Source organism: Triplophysa dalaica, chromosome 17 (genome assembly GCF_015846415.1).
Source record: "Triplophysa dalaica isolate WHDGS20190420 chromosome 17, ASM1584641v1, whole genome shotgun sequence".
In the NCBI taxonomy this organism is placed as follows: Eukaryota; Metazoa; Chordata; class Actinopteri; order Cypriniformes; family Nemacheilidae; genus Triplophysa; species Triplophysa dalaica.
In genome coordinates this window covers 17,103,115-17,128,209 of record NC_079558.1, presented here as the reverse complement: position 1 = coordinate 17,128,209, position 25,095 = coordinate 17,103,115, and the positions used below count along the sequence as shown (strand labels likewise).

Genomic DNA, 25,095 nt, shown 5'->3' with positions numbered 1-25,095 from the left:
TTATTAATTACTGTGGTTCATTTACTTTGCGTCTAGAAAGGTAAATTAAGGGATGGCTCATTTTTAATGTTGCCTCATGTGCCCTTCAATTAAAAAGTAATACTGACCAATGTGCACATTATCATGTAAAGCTATCTAGGGTGTATTATAAAATATACTGTATAAAGTTATAAACTGTGAAAAAGATAGATTTATCTTCATTGTTTTTATATACTATAAATATGAATTGTATTAATACATATTATTGATACAATATTTTATAAACAGTTTACTTTTGCTGTCATAATAGTACACCTGTACGGTTTATTTGTCAACTACCCATATAGTATAATGTTAGGGCATATAAATACAGTATGTGAGTGTGTTTCTTATTGCATTGTAATGGCTTGGAAATAGTATTAAAAAATTTCTCGGTCTCTTTAACAGAGCCCCTGGTATGACGAATAAACTGCGTGAACCCATAAAAATCGTTGTGCAGAGATGGTGTGAAACGAGACGCTCTCTATGACCCTGCTTCTCTGCTGCGCGCGCTGCTGCAGCATCAGTGAGAACGACAGAAATCTGCAACCGAGAAAATGAAGAGATCAAAATGATGCGGATTACAGACGCGCAATCTGTCGTGAAAATCCAGGGCGCACCGCTGTTCTAGTTTCTCTTATACTCGATGCTTTCGCGATTAATCGTTTTCACACACCGCGCGAGGACACCAGATGATGCGCTGCATCTGCCATGCTGCTGATGGATACTCTACAATCGTTCATATCGGGCATTAATACGCTATGATCATATTTTAGGACACATTGTTAATCGGTTTTTATTCGTTGTGCGTTCATTTTCACACAGAAGGGGCATGTTTATAGAATAGGAGGCTCTTGGACCAACGACACAGGGATGCTGTTATTGCACCGCCTAGATAAAGCCTAACAGACCATGATGAAGACCGAATCCTCATCCTCCTCAAAGCCAGTGAGCGCCACCGCGCTCCGCAGCCCCTCGCCTCACCGCAACGCTTACGAAGCGGCAGGGATTCAAGCGCTGAAGCCGGCGACGGATGTCTTTAATAACGGCGAAGCTCAAGATGGCAAGCCGAAGCTCACCAGCCGCGGCCGCGCGTACGGCTCAAACGTGCACCGCATCAAGAACATGTTCATGCAGATGAGCGCATCCTCGCCCACCGATCCCGAAGATCCGCAGAGGGCGAACGGCGACGGTAAAGCCGTGCGCCTCACCCTCCCGCGGGCCGGCAGTCTGAACGAGAACGTGGACCACAGCGCGCTCCTCAAACTGGGATCCAGCGTCTCCGAGCGCGTCAACCGCTTTGATAACAAAACGGACGTGTCGCCCCGGTTCTCCAAGCTCCATGAGACAAGGAAGATCTTCGAGCAGCAGAATCAGGAAAAACAGTCGGCATCCAACCGGGTGTTGCTCAAGAAGGAACGCGCCGCGGGATTGCCGGATGCGTCGCGCTTGGACGTGGTGGCGCGATTTAACGGCAGCACGGAGTCGCTGGATAGCCTGGATGCGATTGGGGGGCCCTGCGAGGCCGTGTCTCCCACTGTCAGCCAGCTCAGCGCCGTGTTCGAGCGGGCCGCCGAGTTGCGAAACAACCTGCACAGGCTCTCCAACACGCCCCCGCTGCCTTTGCGCGGGGTCACCGGCCGGGTCGGTGCGCTCAACTCCAAAGTCATCACCAAACGGGTACGCACGTTTCCTGCGGGAGCGAGCAAGGAGGATGGGGTTAACCAGCACCTGGTGGACCAAGACGGGACCCTAAACAGCTTTAACGGAGCCTCTGGGGAACAGGACAGTCTCAATGCTGTAGACAAAGAGTCCTCAGAAGCTAAGCAGACAGGTGAGATAGAAGACTCAAGTGCCACTGAATCCAAAACTCTTGATAAATCGGGAGAGGTCACTGCCACAAAGGCGAAAGGTACTCTTGTTACGGCTGGTGTCCGTACCTCTCTGGAAAATGGAGAGGTGACTTCCAACGGAGGGGCCTCGGAGAGAGACACTAGCATCGCTGACACTGGAAAGGCAGAGGAGGGTCAGCCAGGACATGTACGTTCATCGGTGGGGGTCTGTAAGAAGGACAACGATGATGGCACTCTGAAGGAGGATTACTCTGTGGATATCAGTGCCTACAGCGCAGTGGGGGAAGACTCTGGTGGTAGTCAGCTTGAGGATGAGGAGGATGAAGAGGATGTATATGAGCCAGAGTCGAGCTCCGCTGAGGTTCCTGGATTACCCGACGAGGAGGATCCACCCCCGAGCAGGAAGATTCAATTCAGTAGTGCTCCCATTAAGGTGAGTTTTAGTCAAACAGCAACACATTTGTGAATTTCTTTTGGTATATTACACGATTGTTCTGGGAAAATGCACAAAAGGCGTAATGTACACCTGATGAAACCCAATGATGTTATTACAGACAGCATCTTGCATGCTTCAGTGGAGACAAAGAGTTGGCATGGTCAATATGACAGAGTTGATTACATTTCAATCGTGGCTGACAAATACCAATCAGATTTTTTTATTTTCAAGTCTTATAATTTAAGTTTAATTCCTATATTTTGTTGATTGTATTGGTAACACTTATAACGGCATTATTTAACATGAACTAACAACGAACAGTTGTTTTTTGGATGATCTATTGACAGATATGCAATATAATATACATAACTATGTCTCCTGAGGTTTATAAACACCCAATAAAGAGTAATGTTGTTATTGCCTTTGAACAAGCTATTTCTATCCACATACAGTGCGGGTCCCCTTGCATGGCATTCTTCATGTTGTTTTGACAGTAGCCCTAAACAGACAAACTTCTCTACAGTCTGTTTTTTGTAAATACGTTATCTCTTTCCTTCGGTAAAGTCGCAATAACATGACGACATACGGGAGCTGTGGAGTGAGCCGTTGATTGCAATTCACAACCTCGCCGCTAGATGCCGCTATATTTCATACACTGGACCTTCATCATTTACTGATGCACATTTAAAATCAAGGCAAGATGAATTAATAAAGATATGCTACTCATTCTTAGTTCATGTTATCTAATGCATTACCTAATGTTAGTGAACCAGTTCTTATTAAAGTGTTTCCATTATAGTACAAAGAAAAGCTCTGTTACAGATGGACACTGTATGTGTTGGTCTGAGCGAATGATTGAACATTATACATAATTCAAACTTCTTTTGTTTAGCACTGTAATTGTACAATTTTAAACAGGCACAGAATGAATGAGTTGAATAGAACAACCTATAACGTACTGTCAGTCTATTTGTCTGGGCATCCATTATGCACGTCGTCCCTCCCGCTCTTCGATTAAGTGTGACATTTATTCATGGCAAAAGTAGACCTGACATCAGCTGCCGAGGAAACAAACATACTTCATACAGACAGCGTGTCCTACCTGCTTATGATCGGATGTTATCAATCCTTATTGTTTTTCTCCAAACATCATGACATCAGCCGTGTAAACCCTGTCAAGACATTTACAATCAGATCCTTTAAAGACCTTATGTCCAGTAAAATTCGGTCTGGAATGAGAATGTCTCGTACCCCTAATAATTATGCAAGTTAGTTATGAATGGCTGGGAGGTGCTCCAAGAGTATATCTTGTTTGGAGTTGTGCTGTTATGGTGGTATATCAGCACACTTGATTTCTGCAACCATTCTGGAGTACTCATTTATTCATTTAGAAGCTCCAAATCGACTTAGGAATGAGGGAGCATTCAACATTAATATACTGTACTGCCATAAGCATGATTTGGAGTATGCTCGCTTTTTCCCACAATGATAGAATTGCTGCTGTACAATTGTGTTAGAATGTTACTGTAGTGTATGGAAAGTTGCACTTGTAGTTTTTAAATATTGTAAGTACTTAATATAAAACAATTTAGGCAAATTTTGGGGAAATATAGAAACAAGGTCAATTTAGCATCTTTACCGTTGACATTGAGATGACTTTCAAAAACTTCTTCACCCTAGTTTATATGATGAAAAATGTGCATGTTTGTTAGAATAATAATGGGCAGACAATTTAAATATGAGTTTCCTGGTTCCATATGATGGATGTGAGTAAAAATAAATGTCATATGAACAGACAAGTAAGGACTGATGTGTGGTTGATCTTTTAGTATCACTGATGAATAAAAGGGAATCTGTTTAGCTCAAAAACAGTCAATGCGTATGCTCTATGTGAGAAACAAATCAATAATGTTGAATGTTTTAATTCAGTGATGGATCACCAATTTATATATTAATTTAGTGCAGTTTCACTAAACTCCTTCCTCTTGGAATAAGTTGAGGGTAATATATGAGTCGTTTGAGTTTTCGTGAATTTACACATTGAATTTTGCTTTATTTATTTCGTGGTCTTTTTATGTTGTTCTTTTTACAATGGACATTGTTTGAAGGCAGTTTTAGAGGAAAATTTTGTGACATTAGTGTATTGACTGCTTGAAAGGCACACTCCACCCAAAAATGAAACTTCTGTCATCATTTGTTCACCCTCAAGTTGCTCAATGAACACAATGAAAGGTTTTTGGAAAAATGTGAGCGACCGACATTTCCGTGACATCATTGACTACCATAGTAGCAAAAATTATTCTATCATTTTTTGTTCTGTTCAACACATAAGGAGATATTTTGAAGAATGCAGGAAAGCAGTTATAGGGCACCTTTGCCTATTTAGTTTTTCCTACAATGGTAGTCATTGATGGCCCAAAATTGTCAGTTTTTTATAAATATCTTTCTTTGTATTCTACAGAGCAATGAAATGTTTACAGATTTGGAAAAAATGGGGGGGGGGGGGCGGAGTACCCCTTTTGTTTTAGTTGAACAGGAACATTTTAACCAGCATCAAAAATCTGCCTTCATATGTTTGCAGCCAATCAGAGAAGAAGACTATGAAAAGAGGCCATAAAGCCAATGAATGAATTTGATATTCAACTTATATATCTACATTCCATCTTTGTTATATGAAGCCAACAACAGACAACAAAAACACAGCTCCGGTCATCACGTCCTCCAATTGTTTACATTTTTTGACTGGTAGCCGTCTGCGATCGCAGATCATTTTGAAATATCATTGGCTGTTTCCTTATGTTCTCAGAGCAAAAATCTAAAAGTTCGGCGCCAGAAGAACAACCCCATAGCTGATTTGTACAAGCGGCTTATTACAACATATAGTTACAATTTAAAGTTAAGCCCCTGAAGCTGGTGTAAAAAGTTTTGTGTTGTGTGTGTTTGTTGAACATGAAATAATGTTTGACCATCACACTCATGAAAGTGTGGGTTAAACGCAATATGTGTGTATTTTCTGGCTGGTGTGTGAGATCATAGAGAGGCTACAGGCTCAGACACAGCATTCAGTCTCTGCCAAACTACGGCTTTGTGTTGGTCAGTAAGTGGCAGTGTCATAGTCTCTCTCACTCTCTCTCTCTCTCTCTCTCTCTCCTTCTGTCCCTGTTTCACATTCATTCTTATTCGTGGACAGAATTTGGGACAGAGGATAACTGGCTCTCCCGGTCTGGCCTCTCCCGAGGTTTCATTTTCTCCACTCTTATACACATTAACATCTCTAATGGAGTTTTGGTTCCTTGCCACTGTTACAGGGAGATCGCTGATTTAGTTTAATTCATGTTTAACAACACACATGGACATTAACACATTTAAACAAATATATTCCTTCCGCATGTCTGATAACAATATTTGAAATAATAATATACTTAAATACTTCAATTTAATAATTTATTGTTTCTGACAATCCACTGAGATTGTATAAAGAAAATCTTGCAATAATACCATTTATCTTAATACTGTATAATCTCTTAAATTCCCCCCTAGTATTATTTGTACAAAATTTTTGAAAAGCGCTACATAAATAAATATATAGATAAATTGAATTGAATTGACAGTGTTTCTCCCTAAATGAATTGAACAGCTCTCAGTCAAACACAAGGCCTGTTGTGTTGGTAAGGGTGTTGGGTCTTTATTAAACTTCTCTATCGCTCTCTCTCTCTCTCTCTTTAGGCTGGAGAGCTGAGGCTGACCTAAGAGGCAGATCTCACACTAACTGCTTTGTTCTCGATTCCTTCTCTTCCTTTCTCACCGCCCCTCTTCCTCTCGGTGTGCTTCATCAACCTATATTCATTTTATGACATTTCTATTTAATTCTGGGATTCTTATTGATTTCTGTCTTTTATAGATTTTCCATTCGTTATTAACTAGTCATTCCTATTTTCCTTCTCTCTCCTTGTCTCTCTCTGTGGTTTGGCAGTGCTTATAAATAGCAGTATTGTGCCTGTAACAGACAGTCCTCCCCTGCAAGGCGGTGTTCAGGCCAAACGTAGAAACTTCCAGCGTTTTTTTATTAACTCTCTGTTCCTGTCTATCTCTCTTTCTCACACACTGTCATGGCATATATCATATTTGGACATATAAAGGCAATAATTAGTGTGTGAAGCATCTGTTACCAGATCCTTTATTATAATCCATGTATTCAGTGCTTTTCATTTTTTCTTTACTAAATGTGTGAGACTTTTTAAAACCCCTCTTGCACAAGCACAAAAACACTTATTATCAACACAACATGATATATTCAACCCAGCATTGGGTCAAAAAGGGTCAAACCCAACCGTTGGGTTGTAATTTGTCTCTTAGTTGTTTCAACCCAAAACGCTGGGTTGTTTTAACCAGTTGTAGGGTTTTCTGGGTTAATTTAACCAAATGGCTTTGTCCCTTTCCAATGCTTCGTTACAAACATATTTTTGGGTCAGTGGTCGGAATAAATAAATGGCAGCTATTACATACGTTTATCTGCTACAAAATTAAAAACTGAAAAAATATGAAATTTCATGGTGAGATTTACACTGGTTTTAGAGGCTGTATCACATCCATCACTCGCCATGTCCATCTGTCAGTATTTTTCAATGTAGTTTGAAGGACATGGGGCCAGAATGTAGCTCAGAGACTTTAATTCTTTCTGCAGACAGGTGCGAGATGCATCAGGAGGAGACAGACAGCTCAGATCCTTCTGAGAGTGAGACAGACGTCTCAGCTGCTGTGAGACCAGAGGGGAAGGTCGACTGTATTCAAAGTATTCACAGCAAGGTGTTTCTGTCCTACTTTGTGCTCTTTCAAATCAGATATGCTAGCATAAAAAAACCTGCTTACTGCTTTTAGTCAAATGCAATCTTCATCATATACAGTTAGCTCAGAGACATGTGTATTTATAGAAAATGCATATGAATGGTTTTTGAACAGCAGGTTAGGAGGGGCTCATTCCTCACTGCCAGCACATCAGGATGAAATCACTACACAGCATCACACCATATGCTACATTATTGAACAAAGGCCCTGCATATCAGGATTTGGGAAATCTCCAGCAAGACTCCCCAGCTCTTAATACATTGCTATTTCAGCGGCAGTATGCGATATTTTTTACAATATTTGTTTTGGGATAGCTTAAACACAATACTTGTTTAAAAGGCATATCAGGGTTCTCAAACTGTATAAAAAAAACAGTTCATGAAGTGCCCCAGGTGGTGTGAAACTCTTCGCAATGTTGAAAACATTTTATCCCAGCTCTATTTTTAATGTCTGTTATTAATGTCTGTTCTGATTCAATCTTGCTTTGAGCAGTTCAGGATCATCTATCTGTTTTAACTCAACACTATGAGGCCGGATGTCATGCAATAGTAAAATAGTTTTGTGAAATAACTTATTATTTATATCACTTAAATTATAACATATTAGGTAATTATTACAAATAATCTTTTCATTATATTGTCCTGTTTTAAGTGGATTTATTATTATTATTATTATTATCTCAAAGTAAACCACATTGTTTCAGGCTAAGAACATCACTGAAAAAACATTAAAAAAAATTTGATTGGATTTTCTCTGTTTTTTTACAAATATTTCTATTTTAAATATGGTCAAAAATTGAAGGAAAAATTCGCGAATTTACAAGAAAACAAGGAAAATGTGTTTAAGAAAAAGGCTTATCTGATGCTCCAAAAATGTCATTTTTTTCACTGGTATATTTTACAATGAAGGTCTTTGAAAAAGCTCACTTAAGCAGAACAGAGTGCTCTCTGATGTTTAGTCTATTCCTGTAACTGTAACCAACCTCAACACGTCTCTCTCTCTTTTTCACTCTCAGAGAGAGAAAACTCAGTGGTTTTGGGAAACAACTTCTCCAACCATGTTATTTGGATCTATTTCTTTCAACAGCCTACCAAAGACTTCCTAACATGGAATTAACTGTCTAAACTGTTTCTAATGTTTTGTTTCATCCTCGTGGTCTTGAGACACAAGTTGTTTAGTTGTCTTGATGTGCAGAGAACAGTTATTTTGGTCCCATTTAATTTTCAAATAACATTCAGTACAATTTGCAAGCAGACCATGTTTTTGATCAACATATAATGTTTTTGACTTATTTTACGCTTTAGCAGCACAGTCAGGTTGAGGCAGTTTGGGCAGAGAGCATCTGTTTGGAGATGTGACCTACTCGCACTGTCACACAACTGGAGCATCTCTCTCCTCCCCCTCCTTAATCCGGCGTTTGTGTCCACCGGGCAGAACAGAAAAGCCCATCGTCACTGAATCATGTGTCTGGTAGCTGGTCGCAGCTGGTTTATGTGATGATGTTTTGCTAGTAGGATATAGGTGTTCAGGCGGGATTACAGCACAGATGGGAGGAGATGGATTGTTTTTTTAATTGTTTTTAAAGGATGGGATGCTTGGGGTAAGACAGGACAGGAAGGAAGTGAGGGGTTAGGATTTGGTTGTCTGGCATTAAGGCAAAAGAACAAAGAATGTCTGGGAATTCAGTTTTTTTAATGGTATACTATTTTAGTCCAATAAGATTTAAACAGAACCCAAAATTTAATTTAATTACGCCAGAAACATTAGGGTATGAGATCTTTTACTTAGCTTGTTGCAGTCTGAACTTTCAACTGATTCACAACATGGGACCAAATTAGATTTCTCATGAAAGTATAAAAAAATCAATGTTGTTTGTCTAAGCATGGTCACAGGCTTGCACATTTAAAAGCACGTCATTTTAGTGGATGTAAGGGGAAAGTGGAACGCATAAAATGATACATGGTTACCGTGAAGACGAGACTAAGACATATCAGTATCATTTTTGCAGAGTTAAATACAAAGAACGATGATGGAGAGAACAGAGATAGAAAACAAAACTAGATCATCGGTTCTGCCAGAAAGACTCTGGAGGAAAGATGATTTAACAGCTGACCAGCTAATGAAAGCTAAGGATGATATGATAAGTTCTTTGGCATTAGCCCCGTCGGTAGCTTAAATCCGGAGGGTTTTAGATTCTTGCTCTTCCTGCCTGAAGATGAAGGCAGGGGCGGAGCCAACCCCCTGGGATATATGGACAGAAACCGCTTTGAAGCTCCAAAAAGTACATCTTTTGATCAAAGAACTGCTCAACACGGCTCCCGAATCGATGAGTTTGTTTAAGAGAAATATCCCCATTGACAACGCTATTAACCATAATGTCTAACTTCCGTTCTCACTAGGTTGCACTTGAACCAGAGGCTTGTTTTTTTCGGCAAATGGCGGTGACGAAAGCTCCCCCACAGAGGAGATGGTATCCTATTCGAACAAAACCAAAAAATCAGCGTTTGTCACCGGAACAAGCCTCTGGTTCACACGAAGCAGAGGGGTAACATCAACGTTAATAGCGGTGTCAATATGGATATTTCTCTTAAACAAATGCATGTATTCACTTCAGAACACCTTTGTTAAGATCACAGAGCCGTGTCGAACAGTTCTTCAATGAGCTTTTTGAAGAAAATATGATACGTGGTATTATAACTCCGACTGCATTATTCTCACATATTCACATTCATTACTCATATTGTATAGATACTAGGGTTTTAAAAAGACTTCTGTAGAAGTTGAAGTATCAACTCAAGCTTTGTACTCAAGTAAAAGTGTAAAAGTACTGGTTTCAAAACTACATTAAGTCAATGAAATTTAAGGGAAAAAATGCAATTCCCCACCTCCTCAAAAAATATTTTTTCTAAAGGCAATAATAACTATAATGTTATATTAAAATGTAAATGTTGAAAAATTTGGGATGCACAAGGCCACCTGTTTGAGCTCTATATATGCACATTGAAAATGAACGCATTTTAGTACAACTCCTCGCTGGTGCATTTCTGAGAGTCTCTGCCACGGACATCTTCGTACATGGCTACATACGTCTGCTGTCCACTGTGTTGGGGTAACAAGTTACAATGTTAGTATACCCTACTTGTCACAAAATTGTCAATTGTGTTGTCAATCGCAAACACTTATTTATTCAAACGTCTCTCTACCGAACTAACTACTGCAGCTTAATTCGCGTAGGACGAAGAGAAAGCACCTGTTTGATGAATGAGCCAGTAGTGGAGAATATTTTAAGAAATTATCTTTTTTGAGTAACAACCCCAACATCTGCTATGACCTTGGTGGAATGAGACGTGATTTGTTTCATGAAGAATAATTTATTCTTCAAGAAGAAAGTCATATTCAGTCAGGATGCCTTGAGGGTGAGTAAAACATGGGGAAATTTTGTTTCTTGGCTGAAGTAGCCCTTTAAGGTGCCTAATGGTTTAAAATGATACAAAATGAATTTTGTGAAATACATTTTTAAATAGATATAAACTAAGATATTTCATATTATTTGGACATGTTTATAATGAAAAAAATAAATTGTTCCAGTTAATGACAAGCTCTTAAATATTTTGTTGGGTAAAAAGTTTGAGTTTTGCGAGTGGGAGGGGGGCTTTGAATATGGTTGAACACAATGGAGGGCCTTGGAGTCAGAAAGATTGAGAACCCTTAAGCTAGATACACAAGATAAAAAGTGTGTTCAAAATTCCTTATGACAACGAGTCATTTCCCTTTGAGATTGAGAACATTTTTCTGATCCATATAGATCACAAACTATTGAAATTTTTCCTTTTTCACTTGGAAGTGTTGATGGGAAAATTTGCTATTCCCAATATGGTGGTGCCTTTAATGCATTGCAGCGATGGGTCAAAGCGTTCGATGTGCCTCTTATGTGTGTGTCTGGTTTTGAAGAGGGCATCAGCAAGACAGATGACATAACCGCTCACAGCAACCAGGCAATGTTGGCACAGTCCGCTCTGCTGCACCCACGTTATAAAAGATTATACGGTATAAAACTTGCAGTGAAGCCACATGAGCTGCTGTAAAGTGGGCACACCTGCTCTGCCCACACAGCTTGCCTTTCAATAGAGATGCACTTCAGCTCCACGTTCAGTACATCAGAGCTGAGATGACCACATTTACAATCAAGAGCAAACAAATGCATTTGAGAGTTCTTCAGGTAACCTGAGGGCTACTTTGAATCGTGTTATTGTTTGATACTAACATTTCAAAAAGACTGGTGCAGTTTTACTTTCCAAGAAAGGTTTATTTTGCTAAGAGACAAAGAGAAACGTATTTATATTTCGAGTCATGGTTACAAAGGTGTCAAGATGTTTATCTTCTAGATGGAAAAATCTGCTGTGTTTACTAATGAATGTTTCACAGTTAGGAAATAGGAAGAGTTCAACCCTTTAATCCATCAGAGCGTTTTTGTCTAAATGAGCAATTTTTATCAGGCTCCTACATTTGCTTTCAGCAATACCAGAATATTTCAGAGCGGGTAGAGTGTGGTATTTAGCGGGTTTTTTCAAGCAAAATGATTTTTAGTATTGTAAATACTGTGTATGTGTGGAGAGCATTTCACTCATTTTTGACGGATGCGGCTTTTAGAGGCTTTTGCGTCTGAACTCATCATATAACTTCAGTGGATAAAGTTTTAGGACTCTAGGCCTTAAAGTTTTTGTCTTAGTGAAAACAAATCATGCAGTTGATAAATTGTTTAGACTTTGGCCATATCTAGCAGTGCCATTGAGAGAGACAGTCGCACCTCCGTTGACTCCAATGGAACAGTTTTTTCACAGCGAAGGCGGTTCATGCAGGCTCTCAATAGTTCCCGGAAGTTACTAGTTAATCATGGAGCGACTTAACAGACCAGCTGAGGTAAACTTCTAACCAATTTAAAGACGAAAGACATTTAATGAATCAAAAAATGAAAGAAATAAAGCATGTGAAGAGAAAACATAACTTCCTGGAACTATCTGAAGGCTCAATGAATCAGGTGATGTTCCAGCGTTTTGGACGCCCGTTGGCAGAACTCTCTCTCTCAATGGCTCTGATATCTAGGCACTAGATTTTTTATTGTTCTGTTGGACACCAACTGAGATATTTTGAAGAATAAGAAAAGCAAACAGTTCTTGGCACCTTTGACTATTGTAATTGTCCTACTATGGTACTCAATGATGTCCCATGTGAGCTGCTTTCGTTTTTCCAAATATCTTTCTTTGTGTTCAACAGAACAAAGAAATGTATAAAGGTTTGGAACATGATGAGGATAAAATGAGACTAAATGATGACAGAACACCCCTTTACTGTAAATGTATTTGGCAACCAATACTGTTTGTTCACGAAGGTCCTCATGTTCTCAACATGTGCTCTAAAGTATACCATCAAATTTCAGGTTTTCGCAACCTATTCCAATGAGGACTATGACAGAAGGAATGATGACGTGGACCCCATGGCTGCTTCTGCTGAGTATGAACTGGAGAAACGTGTGGAAAGGCTGGACCTGTTCCCTGTTGAACTGGAAAAAGGTCTGGAGAGAAAAGATGAGAGCTGCATGTCAATATGTGTTAAAGATTGCATTCTACATCTTGGGATGTATTTCAACAGATAATGAGGGTTTGGGTATCAGTATTATCGGGATGGGTGCCGGAGCCGACATGGGACTGGAGAAGCTTGGGATATTCGTCAAGACTGTCACAGAGGGAGGAGCGGCTCATCGGGACGGCAGGTAAACCTTACAACGCTTGCAACGCAGACTTATTTTCTACACTTGACTTACTGAATGTCATTCCAGACCGGTCACAGTGATTCTTCTGTTGTGTTTCTCAGGATCATGGTGAATGATTTGATAGTGGAGGTGGATGGAACAAGTCTGGTCGGTGTGACTCAAATTTTTGCCGCCTCAGTTTTAAGAAACACATCTGGCATTGTCAGGTAAGACCAACAGGAAGAAAACCACAATGAGATACGTCATACTCCTGTAGTCTCGAACCATTCCCATCATACGTGTTGAAGGAGCCGTAGTCACTGTTTGCTTTTATTGAGTCAAAAATGCAGCATTGAAGTCCTTGTGAACTGGAAGTTGCGATCTAAAAAAGTGGGTGTGGTTTTCATCTTTCTCTGTGATTTTATTGGATGTACAAAAGCAGCCTTTGCATTTTGAAATGGAACTGACAGCTGACTGACAGTTGAAGGGGAGGAGTTAACAGATGCTCCGCCCAAGCCGACTAACATACATCATTTACAGTTTTTGACAATTTTCCTAAACTCTTAAACAGTTATCACAACATCTGGCTGTTTAATTAACACATTTCTTGTTGTTTTGACACAAAATGTATACATTTAACACAAAATTAAAATGCTTTAACATCTTTAACACACAAGCTCAACCAAGACTAAAACAATGTACTTTTTATACAAATATATAATCTGTATTTTATTCCATTGCTAATGATGAGAAGCAAATTGAAGTTATGCAACTACATAAATCAGAGCCGTAGTCTATATTTACGCCTTCTGTCATACACATGTAAAGTGAGGGAAAGAACATTACCGGAAGATGAACCTTTTGTGAGGGACTCCCTTCCTTAAAAACATATCCATCTATAATTTTAGATGTGTAAAGAAACATTCAACTTTTATTAGATAAACAGTGAATGTGACATATCGTTTCCAAACTTACAAATGTTTTTAGAGGTAGGCCTATATAACACCGAAGAGACATTTTCAACATGTATTTGTACTGTTACTACTTTCGCTTTAGGTGCGCAAAAGGAAATATTCACTAGAAATAGACATATTTCTAATTCTGGAAATTATCATGTAGCAAAAAAAGCAGATAAACTCTTATGTTACCTTCTGGAGGCTCACTGTGGCTCCTAGGACCCCAGTTTGAAAACCCGTGTCATAAACCACAGGCTATCATACAGAGACACTGGTGAATGAATACAGACAAATCTCATCTGGGACACAATCTATTGTCCAGATTTTTCAAGAAACCAACAGTTAGGATATTGTAGAAGGGTAGAACTGACACATGTAATGCAGTTTCTGTAATTCCATCTGATGTTAGTGTTTTTTATGACATTGAATTTAATGTTCCTGTTTTTTGTATTCTGAAAATGATATATAACGTGTAATTTTGAAGATGAAATTAACAGTTTGGCCAATTGTGCATATTAGGTGTGTCGCGGTGTTAAGAACATTTTAAAAAGAGAAGGACTCACATTGATAAACTATTTTCAATGAACACTGCAATATTTCTTGAAAAAATAGGCATTTAAATGTTTTATTTCACGGGGACTAACAAACTAATTGGTTTTGGTGACAAGTATGAATTATAAATGTGACAAGTCAACAAACTAGGCTGTATGTAATGCATAATGATGTATGTTGGGTATAAAGCAGCAGTGTTATGCAGATGAACGGTGGGTTAACCTGAAGCAAATATGGTCGGACAGCAGCTGTCCCAAACATGTAAAAAAAAAACTTTTGGTTGGTTTAGAAACGTTGAGATGTGAAGGCGACCCAAGAAAATACAACATAGTAACAGATGCGATTTCTTTAAGACTGCAAGGGAAGCTCAGCTTCCCCTATAATTGTCAAAAAATGAATGGTCAAATATATGTACTATTATGTTAACATTTTATTGACTAAAAATGCGTTAAACACGTTCAAAAACAATTTCGTTCAGAATCAGCTACTTAGGTCGGCTGACTCGATTTCCTTCTCATTCATTCGCGTAGCGTACAGTTCATTACTCTGTTGAAGTCCAGCGTCCATTGACTTCAATGGGGCTGCTTTAAACAGTTTTTTTCAGTGCTAAGAAACAAGACGGTCATTGGATAATGCTGCGATTATGTCCCGCCCACGGACGCTCAGCGTCTCTGGGATGAATGGAGGAGTGGGCTGGCCCGGACTCCGAGCGTCTGCGTGATGATTGGAGGGTCTGTCATCTCTTTTTAATCCACTTTTATGTCCTAAAACGCTCGTTTTTTGGGGTCGACAGCTTATAAAAACGTATTTCTTGTTTTATTTTAGCTTGTTTGCTATACACATTGTCACATATCAGCTTTTAGACATTTTTTTTTTTTTATAAATCATAAATGACAAGGAGGCGGCAGCTTCTCGCAATGGTGTGGCCGTGGTCTTCAGATTTTGCCGCGTATCACTCTGTGTCTCCATTTCCAACTCAGTCCCATCGCGGATTTTGCATGTGTAGTCGGAAGACAAACTGCTGCAACCTTCATCGTATATTTCACACCACATTCATTGTTTCAGTTTAACATAATTCCCACGTTTCCTCCCGTTGAGTTAAATATAAATATATATATATTAGATCGTTTGTTCATTAATTCATATAGTCTGAACTAGCCAGCTAGCAAACTGCACACGATGGCAGACAGTGCTAATATTGTCGACCTGATTTTGGCAAAGCCATTAGAAAGTCTTCCTTACGAGGAGAAACATAGAATTAAACAGCAGGGCAGATCAACACCTAAGATTGATTTAGTGCAAAAGATAGGAAAAAGTAACAGGTCTTTTCAGCTCTCCTGGTATGACAAAGTTAGCTGGCTGATTGGAAGTGCTGTGAAAAAGAAAATGTACTGCTGGCCATGTCTCTTGACATGGGTTACAGAGCATTTTCTTGAAAAGGAATGTAGGGCAGAATTTACATATAAATAAATGGACAATTTTTATGATTTAGGCCGAAAATGAGCTTCCCCTCTTTAAAAGATCAGCAGCCGCCACTGCATAGTAACTATTAATCCCTGTTTCTGAACAAAGCATACGTTCTGAAAGTGCCCTTATACTTTTTATAGGAGATGAATTAACAACATACTTCCCTGTGTTTGTAAGGCAGGGAAGTATAGAATTGTGCAATTTCCATCCATGCCAAAATCACTTAAACACACACACACATCACCTCATAATTATGACTTCTGAAGTTTTCTGAAGGCAGCAATAAACACTAAAGTAATTAGAGACTAGTCTCATTCTCTCAATTATAGCTTTATTTTTACACCTTTATTTTGAACTCGGTTGTTTTGTACTCGGCATGTGGTGTAAATACATGTAAGGATGCATACTGACTAACGTTTGTGTCATATTTCACTTTTAACTTTGATTGTCATTGTAGCAGTATGACATTTTTAAAGAATATTTCCACAAACTTAATATTGTAATATTCAGCTCCTTTTTACGTAAACTTAAAGGAATATTTGAGGTTTAGAGGTTACTATCATTGTGAATCATAGTTTTCACACAATCCTTCTTAAAAAAGTGCACACACAAGTGAAAGAAACTTGGTGTTCTGTTCCTAGCGGTCGGGGTTCCCTTCTCTTTTCCCTCATGAGTTCAGCATTTAGAAAATGCGGGTCAGTGTAAGAGATGTAATTATGATGTGTTACAAAGCTTGTATTTAGAGGAGAAGAATACTAGATCCTATTATGAAAGATGAATTTTTATGGGGGAGGGCAGAACAAGGGGAGGCTATTTGGGAACCAGACACGCACAGTGTAGGAGCAGACAAGAGGGATGAAACTGAGGAAGGATAACATGGAAAGGAGAAACAAAGAGGGATTTATGAGAGCCTAATTTAAGGCAAACAACATGATAAATGTTGATTTGTTGATCAATTACCGCACTGATAAAATTAGCACCTGCTCACGCCATATAGAAAATAATTTTTCATTTTTGTATAATTCTTTTATTGTGGTTATTGTTTCAAATTTACTACTTTTTTTACTGATGTAGCAGAGATTTAATAGTTATAGTTTTTCAAGGCTGTTGCTATATGTTACACAAATTGCTACAGTAACTTCCAACATCAAACAAATAATTATGGATACAATTTCATTCAAATTGCACGTATATCATACATTTGTATTTATTTAAGAATTAAAGAAAAAAAATGTGTTAAAAGGACTGTTCACCCCAAAATAAAAATGCTGTCATCATTTGCTCACCTTCAGGCTATTTAAAACCTGTTTAAAGCATAATTGCATAAACTGTATAAAGCATAACATCCACTAGCATAGTAGAAAATAAATATGTACATATTTTGAAGAATATATGAGAAAAAATCAATTCTGGGGCAACTTTGAGGACAAGTTTATTCTCCGACTATGGTAGTCGATGATGTCCCAGACCTGAAAATTGCTAACATTCTTAAAAATGTCTTTCTTTGTGTTCATCAGAACAAAGTAATTTATACAGGTTTGAAATTACATGATGGTGAGTGAAGGATGACAAAATATTCATTTTTGGGGGAACTATCCCTTTAACAAATGCTTTTTTAGTGTTTTCAATTACTTTCACCACCAGGGGACGTTATGAATACTGCAGTATTTTATGGCAGCCTTTCACAGTGTTCTCATTGCTAATATTGTCATGTTGTTGTTGTTGTAGTTTTAAACTGTCCATATAAGATGTTTGTTTGATTTTTACTAAAAGACAACTTATAAAAGCAGTTTTAATTCTAAATTTGTAGTTCTGTTCTATTGGTAATTTATAAAAAATATATAAATTAAGTCCTGGTTTGCTTCGCACTGGCATTTTAATGGCAAACCTAAAGACACAGAACACCGAAGAGCATACGTATGTTCACTGTCTAGAGACTTGAGACTTTTATTAAAATATGCAGTAATAGACAAACCCACAGCCTATGAATAAACAGCTCATCTCTATTTCTACAAAAAGTACAATTTGATTCTAAGAGGTCAAAGAGGCCGGAAAACGATTGTGATGAACTAAATTATGCATGTTATATAACTAACATTATTTAACCTAACTAACATAATAACTTAACCTCAGGCAAAAATGTTTTATTTTCCCCCTCAAAGATGGAATTTTAATTCTTTTCAAAGCCTTGTGTCATAGTTGGGCGATGACATACTCAAAACTTAAACTTCCTGTATGCAGGTTTATAATTGGCCGAGAGAAACCGGGAGAGCAGAGTGAAGTGGCTCAGCTCATCCAGCAAACCCTTGAACAAGAGCGCTGGCAAAGAGAGATGATGGAGCAACGCTACAGCAACTACATGGGGGATGAGGAAGAGGTGAACATGTATTTTTAATGCATAAAGCAAATGAAAGAATCAAGCTGATGTGAGTCTGGAACAGGGGAATGTCAAAGGATAATATTTTTAGTTTCTTGCCCTGCCCCTCCAAACCATTCAAAACAATCACACTGATATAAATCAGTGTACGTTTTCAAAAGCACCTCTAACAAGTTATTCTGGGTCTAGATTTGTCCCGGAAACCGCCTCAAAAGTTGAGAGATTTCAAAACCTGTCCTTTCTTTCCAGGGTGGTGATTATGGCACTGATGAAGAGGAAGAAGATGAGATGAGCCCCACGTACCCAAGTGCCATAGAAGTGTTTGATTTGGCTGAGAATGAGGACACGTTGTCACCCGTGGAAGTGGACCCTGAGAAGCTCGCCCACAAATACAAAGAAGTAAGAAAGAACTTTCTTACATGTTTATATTTTTGTACAAAATCATACTTGTTGTATATAAAATACATTTCTTCTGGACTGTTAAACCGTGTTCAAGTTAGTTTCTATCCTGATGCTGTTTTTTCCTCACAAAAATTCATGTTGCTGTGCTCTCTAACCTGTGTACTACATTTTGCACAGTTGCAGATTAAACATGCTGTGACTCAGGCTGAGATCCAACAGCTGAAGCGGAAGGTAGGATTACTTTATATCTCCCTTTTGCCAAATCAAATTGTGTAATTTCACGCACATAGATGTCCCACTTTGGAAAATTGACATTTTTCTTTTTTATTGAAACATATTATTAAAGATGCAATAAAATGTGTATGCATACAGTATGTGTTGGAGCGTTAAGTCAAGCTTTGAAAATAAATAAAGGAGGCAAATAAATAAATAAAATCATATTTTTCTGTTTGTATCTATGTGAAGCTGAATCATGCGGATCAAGAGAAACAGCGCTGGCGTGCAGACAAGGCCCAGATGGAGCGTAACATGCAGGAGAACCGGGAGCGCATGGAGAAGCTGGAGGGATACTGGATGGAGGCGCAGAGTCTGTGTCAGGCTGTGGATGAGCACCTGAAAGAGACACAGGCTCAATATCAGGCTCTGGAGCGCAAATACAGCAAGGCCAAGCGTCTCATTAAAGAATATCAGCTAAAGTGAGACAAAACACATGCATACACAAGCTTTCTGTGACTTTAACCCACAACACTTCTCTAAAGCTTAAATGCTCATATAGACGGTTTCATCGGATGCATGCACCTGGCCCGAAGAACTTATGATCTCAGTTTGTTTATTGATCTGGCCTAATAATATAACAATTTATATTTAATTAATATTAATTGATATTATAATTTTATTGTATTATATTATAATTGTATTCAAAAATGATTTGTTGAGTTTTGTTGCATGTTCATTTTATAAAAAGGAATAATTTGTTAAATGTTTGGGGCAATTTGAATAAACCATATGGGGCATTGACATCTAGCGGTTGAACTTGGTATCGCAGTCTAAATTCAATAGATTGGAAAGGCAAGTTTAGCCAAGAAATGGTTCTCCTCGGGTTGTTTTTGTTTGTTATAAGAACTAATCTGCAGGAACTCAATTCTTTGTGGATGTGTAGATGTTTGTTAATGCTTTAAAACCGTCTATAGTTCACATTTGATATTTAATAAACAACATTTATTAATTCTTCGCTGTCCTTCTGAACCCTTGGATGTCCAAAATGTTCAGGAAATAGAAAAGAACGCTGCACTTTTGAATGATTAAATACTGTATTGTCCAAGTTGACAAGCTCTTTTTAATACTTTTTATTGGTTATATATTTAATAACCCAGTGACAAACATAAAGGGTGACTAATAATAATGATTTATGGAAAAAAATCACGAAATATGGAGATACAAGAAAGACCGTAGCTAAGAATTAAAATTGTATGCCAAACTATGTAATGTTTAATAGTGCTTCTGTAGCTCAATTGGTAGATTATTGTGTTTGTAACATAAAGTTTATGGTTTTGTTCTCAGTGAACACACAATAATAGGTCAGGATTGATTGGACTGTTAGTCAGTAGTTATGGACATAACTAGAACCTGCGTGAATGCATAAATGACTGTTTTGATTTGGTTACACCAAATATCGACTATGATTTTTTTTGAGTTTATGTCTGATGAATTTATTTGGTTTGTCTTGTTCCATGTAGGGAGATTGAGTTCCTGAAGAAGAAAACGGGTCAGGAGAAAACTGTAGAAGAAACTGAAGCTTCAGATAAAGAAGAAACAGACCAACCCCAAGACAAGGTAGAGTGTTTTTATCGGTCAAATACAATACCTTTATATAATGTATTATTAAACGGCTCGTTGAAATGCTTGATTCTGATTGGCCGGTCGCGACATTTGCAGGTTTGTTATTCCCAGATAACTGATAACACAGTAACCCGGATGCAGCACATATTTTGACCGTTTTTTTTACAAATTAAATATAAATACGTCTTTTAATAACATAAATGACATTATATTTACAAATGATTAAACCAAACCGAAAGAAATCGGCTTTTCCTCGCAGAAGGGCAGCATTCTGTAAAAATGAGCTAATAAAATATTTCAAATTCACAAAACATATAAGCATTACACATTTTTAGATATATCTTTTTTAATTTAAAAATATAAAAATTTACGAAGACAAATCAAATGTAATTATCACCATATTTTTACCCCTAAATGGTTGGTATGCAAATCCGCTAAAAAAACATTTTGTTAATATATCCTTCTGTAATAACCTTCAGAATATAACTAAGAATGAACATGAAAAGTATGGCTTAGGTAACTACACAAGTTAAAGTTTTTGGTTCAGAATGTTATACAATACAATACAATATTTATTTGTAAAGCATATTTAAGAACAATCGAGACCAAAGTGCTATACTGACTAAAATAAAAACTAAAACTAAAAAAGTTTAAGGAAAACAGCAGTAACAACAACATAAAAATTGGCGTGACCGGCTCATATTTGCAGAACTCAGAGAGTAATCTAATAGCTGCATTTTGCACGAGCTGTAGACGGGAGAGGGAGGACTGAGAAACCCCATAATAGAGTGAGTTACAATAATCTAAGCGGGTTGTTACAAATGCATGTATCACTGTTTGAAAATTACTCTGAGATAAAAAAGTTTCACTTCAGCCAGATTTTACAACAGCATTGATCTGCTTATCAAATTTTAAGTTGTGGTCGAATAGGACAACCACACTGTGTTTCATACAAGGCCAAAGGGCCACAATCAAGATCTAACTCACATTTTTTCTTCATCCAAATATAATTTATTCTGTTTTATTTTCATTTAAACTTAAAATGTTAATAGAGTGCCAAAGCTTAAGTTCTTCTAAACAGGCCAGCAGTGGTTTAATGCCATTTATATCTTACAAATGGATGACAAGCATGTACAGGGTAAACAATACTGGTCCAAGGACAGATCCCTGTGGAACGCCACAATTAAAAGATAAACTAGAGGATGTGTGATGCTCAATACGAACACTAAAACAACTGTTAACCAGATAGGAGCGGAACCATTGTGAGACTGTGCCACAAAGGCCCACAGACGCCAACAGTACATTATGGTCGACCAAATCGAAGGCAGAACTCAAATCTAATAGAAATATCGCTTAAAACTCTGACAAGGATCTTGGAAAAAACGTTATTTGAGAAAACGTATGCTTAAGATATGCAATTAGATGACTACAAATAATGGATAGGAGTAACACCAAAAATAAACATTTTATTGTGAACTTTTATTGTATCACTGTTAAAGATGATATGTTATAAAATCTGTAAATCCACCAGTGTGCATAAAAATGACATTTTTGCCTGCCATGTCTCGCCTTAAATGGTTATACAATACAAATCATTAATGTTTCTCTACACAGGTAACAGATGTTGAGTCACAGGTTGAGGAACTGAAGACACTGGATCCGTCGTAAAGTTAATCAATGTTATATCTACTTCAGTGTAAATGTATTGGAACGGAGGAAAGAATCTGTAATAAGAGAATCTATAATGGTGTCCATTTAGTTATTGTCAGTAAGCCCTACATGAGTTTAATAACCCTCCACCTTCCATTTTAGGATTTTTATGGTTCTGTAGATTTCCATTTCTTTATTTCTAGTATTGTGAATAATTATTTCCCTCCGCAGTGTTTGCTTTGAAAGCCCTTTATTTACCTTAAATGTACTATGATATTAATTCGAATGACAATTTGATGTAAAACCTAATCTAAACAAAATATGTTTTTCGTAACAAAATGCGTTGCATTTCATTAACAAAACTGTTACTTTTGCTCTTGAAGCTGATGAAATGGGCACAGGGTCCAGAATAAGTGGGGAAAAAATCAAAGCCCCTGATTCAGAAATTCCAGTAATGACCTGCCACTTTCTGCATTACCTTCAAATTATTGTTACTAGTTTTATTTTTGTTTACATATAGTATTTTCAGGATCGCACCGAGAAAGCAAGTTTCGACACATGATAGAAAGTCCTTTGTCAATATTCTTTTATTAACTTTAAACAGAAAGCACATTTGTGGTGAAGTTCGATTGTTTTGGGAATAATAAACAGTCTGAAGCAGCTGAAGATGAAGTATTTAGCTAATATTGTGTGGTTATTTAAAACGTATTATAATTTAGCTTAGCCATTCTTTATAGCCACATTTTAAGGGCGTTTATTTCAACACCTCTTTTCAGATGCCTCTCTTCTACCAGCAGTCCACACTATACCTCTCGTGCAAGGTTTTTGTGACTTGAACCTTAAAAACCAACTGCTGCCTTTTTCTCAGTATTACTTAGGGAAACTTCAGCCAGAAATGAAAAGTCTGACATTATTTAGTCACCTTTGAGTTGTTCCAAATCTGTATAAAGGTCTTTGTTCACAGGAACAATACAGAAAGATATTTGGAGTAATGCTTATAACCAAACAGATTTGGCCACCCATTGTCTACCATAGTATGAAGAAATACAATGAAAGATAAAAGTGCCCCAGAACAGTTCTTCAAAATGTCGTCAACAGAACCAAAAAAAAGATAAAGTAATTTTTCCTACTATGGGAGTCAATGGGGTGCGAGATCTGTTTGTTTACAAGCATTCTTCCAAATATCTTTCTCTGTTTTCATCAGAACAAAGACATTTATACAGATTAAGAACAACTCAAAGGTGACCAAATAATGACAGAATATTCATGTTTTGGATGAAGTATCCCTTTAAGTGTTTCACTCACTCCCAGTGTTCATTTAGGTCCTTCAAATTTCTTAAAAGGCGTCCATACCATATGGTGTTTAAAACAACAACAACAAAAACAGGACAATGAGATTGGCCCCCACATGTGTACATTTTTACATGAGTGTTGTTCATGTTTGAATACAGTTAGGGTGTGGACAGGCTCACAATAGTTTGACACCTGGAACCGATGTTTTTACTACTGCCTGGAACCTGCCTCATTGATTCTTCTGTATAATGAACCCAAAACAGCACAACATTCTCACACTAGCTGCAATAACAGTTCGGAGGAAAGAAAACCAACATGTGAACATATTTATGTGAAATGTAGGAGGGCCCAAGTTGATTGTGATTGTAGTTTGTAGGATGTCACTATTATCCTTTCAGCAGAGACTTAATAAATCAATGAGGCATGTAAACGAATTTGTTTTTCAGTGCAAGCCTTGTATGGAACACACACACCCATGTGGTTTGTTTTGTGCTTTTATGAAATAAACAGTCAATTGTGGATTTGTAAGAAATTTTGTTGTGTTTTATTCAAATGGTACACTAAGCTCTTAAATTAAACGACTCAACTCTCAGGGAATCATGGGAGAACCAAATAAAAGATAAAGGACTGTAAACATAAACCCATGAAGGGATGAATAGGATCAGTTATAATTTAAAGGGATAGTTCACCTAAAAATGAAAATGATGTCATTAATTACTCTCCTTTAGGTAGTTCCAAACCTGAATAAAGTTATTTGTTCTGTTAAACACAAAGAAAGTTAGGAAGAATATTAGCAACTTAGATTTCTGGGTCATCATTGACTACCATAGTAGAAATAATATACAATTATGTCAAATTTACTTGTTCTGTTGAACACAAAATTAGATATTTAGAAGAATTTAGGAAAGCAAACAGTTCTGGGGGACATTTGAATTCCTTTTTTTTCTATTATGGTAGACAATGGTGCCTTGGAGATCTCAGGTGCTCACATTTTTCTACATATAATTCTTTGTGTTAATGAGATCAAATAAATGTATACAGGTTTGGAACAACTTGAGGTTAAGTTATTAATGACAGAATTTTGTTTTTAGGCGAACTGTCCCTTTACATCACATCACTTTCACAAATGTCAGCAGGACATGTGCATGACCAGCCACTAGAGGGAGCAATTGCCTGCCAGCATGAGCAGGTGCAGCATGTACAATATTGGTTTGTATATTTGACATTACACATATCACAAACAGACTGGAAAGTAAACGGCTTACGGCTTCAGAAAGCAAGGATGTTGTTCAGGATATTTTGATTGTGTTAATGAACATTATGATATAAAAGCGTACACCACAAATACTGAATGACTAAATGTTTGTTCAAGCGTTGCTTTAATCTGAATGGTTTTATCAGCTCTTATATTAAAGATGTAGGAAATGTGGCTTTGACAATTTTGGGGGGAGAAAAGCATCTCAAAACACCACCTGATCATGATTTCAATCCTTGTGCTGTCAGCTCACCCTTCAGTGTTTAAGCACATGTGTAAAAACTAGAAATGGAGCAGAACAAGCACCTTTTCATAATTTCTCATACAATACATTCTATAGTGGGTAAACATAAGGTTTATTTTTTAAGTTAATTCATTAACCAAAATGTGTATCCCATATGCA

At 37.6% G+C, this 25,095-nt stretch overlaps 1 protein-coding gene across 1 annotated transcript; it reads left to right on the top strand.

The window, feature by feature from the left end:
* The first annotated feature begins 131 nt into the window (after positions 1-131).
* Positions 132-23,956, top strand: ppp1r9bb (protein phosphatase 1, regulatory subunit 9Bb). The gene is made up of 10 exons (XM_056770626.1): positions 132-2,304; positions 12,590-12,722; positions 12,802-12,922; positions 13,024-13,128; positions 18,118-18,253; positions 18,503-18,652; positions 18,833-18,886; positions 19,121-19,350; positions 20,392-20,488; positions 22,109-23,956. Exons 1-10 carry the CDS (start codon positions 931-933, stop codon positions 22,160-22,162), a joined length of 2,454 nt encoding a protein of 817 aa, XP_056626604.1. The 5' UTR covers positions 132-930; the 3' UTR covers positions 22,163-23,956.
* The last annotated feature ends 1,139 nt before the right edge of the window (positions 23,957-25,095 follow it).

Bases quoted from the DNA above. Each gene is read 5' to 3' on its own strand.
- ppp1r9bb (XM_056770626.1), top strand. From the start codon at position 931: ATGATGAAGACCGAATCCTCATCCTCCTCAAAGCCAGTGAGCGCCACC. The intron at 13,129-18,117 runs GTAAGACCAACA...TCCTGTATGCAG, and splicing joins AACACATCTGGCATTGTCAG to GTTTATAATTGGCCGAGAGA. The intron at 20,489-22,108 runs GTAGAGTGTTTT...TTCTCTACACAG, and splicing joins CAGACCAACCCCAAGACAAG to GTAACAGATGTTGAGTCACA.